At 49.8% G+C, this 8,131-nt stretch overlaps 1 protein-coding gene across 6 annotated transcripts in view; it reads right to left on the reverse strand.

Moving 5' to 3' along the window:
* MAU2 (MAU2 sister chromatid cohesion factor) overlaps positions 1 to 7,940 on the reverse strand; it is a 29,907-nt gene extending 21,967 nt beyond the window's left edge. For 4 of the 6 annotated variants that reach the window (XM_087443430.1, XM_014781699.2, XM_087443429.1 and 1 more), the window contains exon 1: positions 7,640 to 7,940. In XM_087443430.1, coding sequence (XP_087299556.1) covers positions 7,640 to 7,921 — 282 coding nt within the window. In that variant the 5' untranslated portion in view covers positions 7,922 to 7,940. The remainder of the gene's footprint in view (positions 1 to 7,639) is intronic. The other 2 variants (XM_087443432.1, XM_087443431.1) reach the window with 2 other exon arrangements.
* Between the last annotated feature and the right edge of the window lie 191 nt (positions 7,941 to 8,131).

Here is an 8,131-nt window from a genome sequence, read left to right on the forward strand (position 1 = left end):
AGCTCCTGAAGGGCACCAATTGGGAAAGAGGGGACACCATGGAGGAATCATGTGAGTGAAGAGGTGGGCTAGGGACATGTTAAGATCTGGTCCAGCCCCGAGATTCTGTGGTTCCATGATTCAATCACCATGTGCAAGCCCTACCTCAGGTGAGGCCTCCATGCTGAAGGGGAGCCCTTCAGAGAGAGTACAGGGTGGATAGAGAGAGTTGACACACACAAGAAGCATTTCCCTTCCACTCACAGCTCCGGGTAGCTGGTTCTCAACAACTTGGCTAGGGTGGCCAAGGCAGAGCGGGCTAGGTAAACCTGCCACGCACAGCTGAGCTTTCAAGTCAGGCCTGGCTACGCCTCGTGACCTGTTATAAAGCTGACTCCATCTGTGTGTCATTGCACCCCAACAGAGGTGAGCAAGGTGATGAGACAAGAGGTGAAACCCCTCTGCTTGGGAGAAGAAGCCTTCCTTTCAAGTCTCTGGCCCATGGATGCTCTCCCTGCCACACAAGGCACACTCCAAATCCAGAAGTGAAGACAGCCCACAAAGGCACATCTGTGGTGGGTGTACTTTGAAGGGACATGTCCAGCTGCCCACTGCCTGGGGAGCACCCCACCGTTCCCACTTCTGCAGGGCCTTGGCCAGTGCCGCCAGGCTTAGGCCTACATGTGCCTAACATCTCCTCATAGCAAAGGCTTTTTATCCCTTTTCCTTTTGGGACTTTTGTGTGGTTAACATCTATTCAGTAGACACTTGAGCTGGACCCCACTGACATCTCTTCTTTACGAGCCAGATGTGTCTGTGATCAACTTCTGTCTCTGCCAGCTCCCTCTGTTTTCTGACATGAGGCCTGGAGAAAGAGCATCACATCTCCCTGGGGCCCTTACTGACCACTGGGCAAGCTGGGAGTAACTTGCCCAAGGGATCAAGACTCAAACCTTCTGAAAAGCCTTGTCCCCTAGCATCAGTGGGTGTCGGGAAGGCTGCTCTGGGTGCAAGAAGACAGGGTTTGAGGTGTGGACCCACACGGGAGTTAGCAACACTCGAAGTCCTGGAGGAGCTGGATCCTAGTGGTCCTTAGCATGCATTCCCCAGGGGCATGACCTGCCGCCATTCTCTCATGCAGGTGCTGTGGCCCCCACTTCCAAGACACACAAATGGGGGACATCAGCGCAAAGCCCATGATGCGCTTCCTCATGGTGTTGTATGCCCAGTGCCTAAAATGGGCTGACACACAGGAGGTGCTTGGGAAACACGTGTTGCATGAACGATGACTTTAGCATCACCAGGAAGTGAGGGCTTCCTTATGCGCAAATGGCCACAGAACTGAGGCTTATGCCTTTCAAACACAAAGCCCTAACTCCTAAATGGCATCAGACATCTCGCCCGGGCATCAGTGTCAGTGACGTCTTGAGCCATCCTCCCAAGATGACCCACTCCTGAAGCTGCAGGACTGGCCCTGTGTCAGGGTGAGCCAGTCACTTCCCCAGGATTGTCAGTCAGATGCCAACCAAAAGACTTCGCTTTTGTATATTTGCAACATTTGCAACACAAATCCACAAATCAAAAATATAAAGACAATCAGAAAATACACCCAGTGGCTGGCCTTGTGGTGCAGCAGTTAAGTTCACGTGTTCTGCTTCAGCGGCCCAGGGTTCACCGGTTTGGATCCTGGGCACGGACCTACTCACCGCTCATCAAGCCACGCTGAGGCAGTGTCCCACACAGAAAAACTAGAAGGACCTACAACTAGGATATACAACTATGTACTGGGGCTTTGGGGAGAAAAAAGAAAAAGAAAAAGAAGATTGGCAACAGATGTTAGCTCAGGGCCAAGCTTCCTCAAAAAAAAAAAAAAAAAAAGACAGCATTTTCTGTCTAATCATGTATTTAAAAACAAAAAAAGAAAATATATTCATCTCACAAATAAAGTATGTAGGATACCTTACCCAATGTCGCTAACTTAGCCAAGGGTGTTACCTCATCATATGTTTTACTTTGTAACATTAAAATACAGCTTTTTTTGTGTGAGGAAGATCAGCCCTGAGCTAACATCCATGCCAATCCTCCTCTTTTTGCTGAGGAAGACCGGCCCTGAGCTAACATCTATTGCCAATCCTCCTCCTTTTTTTCCCCTTTTTCTCCCCAAAGCCCCAGTAGATAGTGGTATGTCATAGTTGCACATCCTTCTAGTTGCTGTATGTGGGAGGCCGCCTCAGCATGGCCGGACAAGCAGTGCGTCAGTGCGCGCCCGGGAACTGAACCTGGGCTGCCAGCAGTGGAGTGCATGCACTTAACCGCTAAGCCACGGGACCGGCCCCTAAAATACAGCTTTTATGTCTCCTTCCTCCTGCTACAATGGAAAGCAGCCCAAGTGAGAGGCCCCTCCCTCACTGCCAGCAGCCTGTAGATGTGAGGCCTGGATGTGAACAACCCTACCAGAAGCCCCTGGGGTCACTTTGCGGCTCTCAGAGAAAGTGAGGGTCACCACAGGGCCAGCATGCGCCCTGAGGGGTGGAAGGGCCTGGATCAACACACTTCTCATGTCTAAAGGATGCAGTCCAGGGCTGAGAGCGTTTCAAGGCTTTTTGATGGGCTGGCCTGGTGGCGTAGTGGTCAAGTTCGTGCACTCCACTTCGGCAGCCCTAGGTTCGCAGGTTCGAATCCCGGGCATGGACATATGCACTGCTCATCAAGCCATGCTGTGGTGGTGTCCCATATACAAAATAGAGGAAAGACAGGCACAGATGTTAGCTCAGGGCTAATCTTCCTCAGCAAAAAAGAGGAAGATTGGCTATGGATGTTAGCTCAGGGTCGATCTTCCTCACCAAAAAAAAAAAAAAAAAGCCTTTTTGTATCTCGAAACCAAGATAACTTTTTTTAAATCAGGTTTTTTAAACCACCAAAATATGTAGAAATAGTTATCAATTGCAACTCCTCTGGAAATAAAGCACAGCGTTCAGGAGCCTCTTTCTGCTGTGTGACCATCACTACGAGGATCATCCTGCCAGCAAGTCAGAAGTGGTCTCTACTCCTGGGTTTGATGAGGATCCAACGTGACAGTGCCCCAAGAAGCAAGAATGCAGGGCCTGGCACGTAGAAGGTGCCAATGCTACAGTAATTCCCAGGCAGGAACCAGAAGAATCGAGAGTTGGAGGGGAGTCAGTTGGTGGAACTGTAAAGTGATGGTTCCCAAACAGATTTCATATCCTGAAGTCAGAGGAGACTCAGAGAGTGAGAGTAAAGAGAAAGGCAATGAAAACAAGAGGAAACACAGATCACTCTTCCATGAAAACGCTTAATGCCAAGCTCTGTAAATGCATCTTCTGCACCAGGTTCTGCTCCCAGACGATACGGTATGGAATTTAGTAGGACACACTTGTGATCCCAAAGGATGAAAGATCTGCTCCAGCTGTGCCTGATGATGAAAGGCCGAGCACTTGTGGCCTTAAGAAGAGAAAGGGAAGCATTTAATCACTTGCTGGGAAGGTAAGCCATAGACTCTGGGGTCAAACCTGGAAGCAGAATTAACCAGTGTCTGGCCAGCACAGTTCAGAGCTGCTCTCTAAGTCAGATGAGCAAAACCACCACTAAAAAGCAGCCCCGTTCCAAACGCACAGAGAAAGCAAACACGGCATCGACATGGATGCCGCAGTCAGAAAAGACCACCGTCCAAAGAGTGACTGCCTGGGCTACAGCAAAAATTGAACAATCCATTTCAGAGAAGTAGCATTTATTCCTTAGTGGCTTTCAAATCAGTAAAGTCTAAGGATGATGATGCACTTTCTAGGCCAAAGGATAAAGAGAATATGCGATCAAAAGTAAGAAAAATAAGAGGGAAAAAGATATACACCTAAGTACACACCTGCAGACTCTCAATTCCACAACGGATGTGCAAATGACTGAATGGTCTGCTTGAAGGACAGTGTGAAAAGAAGACTGAAAATTCGCACAGCAATAGGTGTGCAGCAAGAGGAATGATAATAAGGTGAAAATGAAATAAAAAGGAACACAATCTGACAGAATCTGCAGAAACAGCTTCACAAATTTTCTAGCCAAGAGATCTGAGTAAACTGACACCCCTTATAATCATGAACTATTTACTCAAGGAGTCCCAGAGCAGCCAAGAATTCTGACAACACGTCCACATCACTGTCAAAACCACAATAAAAGAAGGAAGGCTTCCAGGGAAAATGTCCTGTCCTGCACCATGACAGCTACAGGATCTGCTGAGCAGACCCAGAGAGTGAGGCAGCCAGCAGGGGCTCTGAGGGCCTGCAGAGGCAGGTACCACTGAGAGATCAACAGCTGTGACCTCAATAAAGCTGCTGAGGAAAGAGAGAAACACCCTCCATGCCTCTGATGGGAACATTTAACAGATGATTTTTTCAAAGTAGGTAGAATTGATGAAGGAGATGGGTAAATATTTTATACATTCCTTTTAGAAAGCTTACAAATGCAGTTGAGGAGGCAGTTAGAAACTGACATAAGTAGACAAAAGGGTAAATAATCTAACCTTATATTTATTTATTTATTTATTATTTTTTTTTTTTAAAGATTTTATTTATTCAGTTTTTTTCCCCCCAAAGCCCCAGTAGATAGTTGTATGTCATAGGTTCACATCCTTCTAGTTGCTGTACGTGGGACTCGGCCTCACGTTGGACGGAGAAGTGGTGCCTCGGGGCGCTCCCGGGATCCGAACCCGGGCCGCCAGCATCAGAGCGCGCACACTTAACCGCTAAGCCACGGAGCCGGCCCATAACCTTATATTTATATACATAAAAAACTGATTACCAAGGAGCTGAGTGTCTCCCTGAGTGAAAACAAAAGACGATGAAAAGAACAGGGAAGTTGAATGTAGTACTGAGTTCAGAAGCCAATTACAAGTTTTCCCTATAGCACTCATAAGTTAGAGAAAATTAGTTCAGGAAAGGAACAGCAGGGGGAAGGATCAAGGGGAAAATAGTCATAAAATACTTGAGAGTCATTTTTTACAAATAAAATTTTTGTTACTCTGGGTTGGCTCCCTGAAAAGAAACTGGAATCTCTTTGGCCATTTGCTCTTTAGCGCTAGAAACTAGCAAACCATTTCTAAAAGGAGAACATATTACGATTCTTTATTGAGTCTGGGAAAGGAAAGAATAAAAGTTGATAGCTGCCTGATTTGGGAAAGATGCACAACTAATAAAGAATGAAGATTAAAGAAAGCATGCTTGCATTGCAACCCAAAAGGAGATCACAAAGAACTGCAGAAGGAAAACAGCACAGAGAACGACACTTGAGTTGAAATCTGGACAAATTCCCCGCTGGGGATGCAACAGACAGAAAGAAAGGGATTTCCTGGTGGAATGTCAGTGTGAGCTATGGAGGGGACCCTGTGGCTCTGTGTAAGTCCCCACAAGTTTCAGGGTTCTGTAAAATCGAGGGAAGGCACTTTGCAAGGATAACGATTTAAATCATGGGTCCAAAAGCCAAGCAACTACAGGGAAGAAATCTGAGGCATGGCTTCTTCCACTCAACAGCACTGAGCAGGCAAAATGTGACAACGACACAGCAACTGTGAACCACTGGTAGAAACAGGCTAAATTCCATGCCCCATCCCATATATCCTCCCCCCACCGCAGGAGACCCTGACACCAACTGCTCATTGACAGGTCAGGCACTCCTTGGGATCAACCTGACACCCTGAGCAGTTCTCCAGGCTTGCTCCTCCCTCCCATTTAGGCCTCTACTCAAACGTCACACCCACAAATAGACTCCCTCACTACCTCTGCCAAAAATAGCTCTCTGTCAACTCCATCCCTTCTCCCTGGTCCTTATTTTTTATGGTTCTTATACCACAGCCTAACCTTTTACTAGATATTCATTGTTTGTCTCCCTCACTAAAACATAAACTTAAGCGGGTGAGGACTGTTTTAGTCATCACTGGTCCCCAGCACCTAGAATAGGGCTTGGCACCTGGTGTGAGCTGAATAAACGTCTGCTGAATGAATGAAAGAGAAAAGCTTCACGAAAACAACAGTGACTTATTGTCTTGGGATGGAACCTGGTGATCCTGAGCCTAGGTTTGAGCCCGGTTTTGTTAATAACGTTGTGTGGCTTTGGGCAAATCACTTCACCTGTCTGGGCCCATTCTGCCTCACTCCTGAAACAAGGAAGTTGATCGAGCAAGGACTAAAGTCCCCTCGACAAAACAAAGATTTGATATCCTCCAGGGGCAACTTGTTACTAGCCATGTGTAGGTTCAGATTCACCTCAGAACAATAAACTAAAAATCTCAGTTGATTCTATTCAAGAAGTCTCTCCTTGGGGCCGGCCCGGTGGTGCAAGCAGTTAAGTGCATGCACTCTGCTTCGGCAGCCTGGGGTTCGCAGGTTTGGGTCCCGGGCGCGCACCGATGCACCGCTTGTTAACCCATACTGTGGCGGCGTCCCATATAAAGTAGAGGAAGATGGGCACAGATGTTAGCTCAGGGCCAGTCTCAGAAAAAAGAGGATTGGCATCAGATGTTAGCTCAGAGCTGATCTTCCTCACAAAAAAAAAAATTTAAAAAAAAAGCAGAGGAAGATGGGCACGGATGTTAGCTCAGGGCCAATCTTCCTCAAGAAAAAAGGGGAGGATTGGCATCGGATGTTAGCTCAGGGCTAGTCCTTTTCACACACACACACACACACACACACACAAAATCTAAAGAAAAAAAAAAAGTCTGTCCTTTAAGCAGACTAAAGTTAGGTAAATGGGAAACGGAGGCGTGATCTGCCAGGAGTGCAGTGTTGCTGCGAGAAGAAACCACTCCACAGCCAGAAAAACAGCCACTTTCCCACCTTCCTTGGAACACCTAGATCCCACAAGTCAAGATGGGGGTATGGGGCCTGCCCCTTGAAGGGGATGGACTGGTGGATGGTGGCAGGAAAAGAAGTCACTGGTGGATACAGAGAAAGCAGAAGCTGTGAGATCCCCACCTCCTTCAGCCCCTACTGAGCAACTGGTCCTGGAATCCAGACCCCCCCCCCCCCCCCCCGACTCAGTTCCACCTCTTTATAGGACTTCAAATCACCAACTCTAGGTCTCTGCCTCCCATCTATGACACTCCGCATTACTGATAGCGGTACAAAACCCTCCAGACCCTTATGAGACTTATGGGTCCAAGAAGGGTACGCCTTCCTAGGTTTCCTGAGAGACCAAGCTTCAGATTCCCAAAGGATGGTTCCCCTATCCCCAGTCACTTCAGGAGAGAGCGTTCAGGCTGATGCTCCCAGGGCTGAGCCCTGAGGAGCTGGAAGCTGCAGGACCCACTGGCCGAACTGGGGCGTTCCCACAGGAGCCAACAGGCATCCTCCTGTTGATATCCTCCTGAAAACCTGAAGAATTTGGGCCTGTTGGTCCTGAGAAAAGGCAACTCGCGGAGCAACCTGGGCGGGGCTCTGCCTGTCACCAAACACGTTAACTAAGATGCGAGACAAGGCGCTCGGATTCCCTGAGAGGCAGGCGGCTTCGGGTCCCGCTGTCCGCGCAGAGGTCGCGCCCCGGGTCCCCGAGGACCGGCCTGGGCGCCCCCGCCCGCCGGGGGTCGCAGCACGTGAACACAGGCGGCCCCACAAGGAGCCCGCGCCGCCTCGTTCCTCGCGGCCCGGCCCGCGCTCACCGCCTTCTCCAAGTGGCTGCGCGCCTGCTCGCTGTTCTTGGTGTGGTGGTAAAGCACGGAACCGAGCTGCAGGTGCGTGCGGGCCTCGATGCGCTGCGGCGGCTTGAAGGGGAACACGGCCTGCAGGCAGTGCACGCACAGGCGGATCTTGGGCGGGCTGGAAGTGCGGAAGTGCTCGGCGAAGCCCAGAAGCGCCAGGTACCACGATTCGGCCGCCTCGGCCTGCGCTGCCTGAGCCGCCGCCGCCGCCGCCTGAGCTGCAGCTGCCGCCTGCGCCGCCATTTTGGCCTCCACAACAACAAGCCGCCGCCGCAGGGAGGCGGAAGCAGGCACTCGGGGCGGGGCCGGGCGCACCCCGCGTCTCTCGCGAGAGCTGTTGCACAGAGCATCCCGGAACATGTAGTTTGTTTTTGGAAGGCCGCGGCTCCGGGAAGGTATGAGAAAAGGCGACGGCCTCTAGTCTGCGGGACTGAGACTAGAAATTGCCGATTG

The sequence above is a fragment of the Ceratotherium simum genome, chromosome 18 (assembly GCF_057802395.1).
Source record: "Ceratotherium simum simum isolate JZ-2026a chromosome 18, ASM5780239v1, whole genome shotgun sequence".
In the NCBI taxonomy this organism is placed as follows: Eukaryota; Metazoa; Chordata; class Mammalia; order Perissodactyla; family Rhinocerotidae; genus Ceratotherium; species Ceratotherium simum.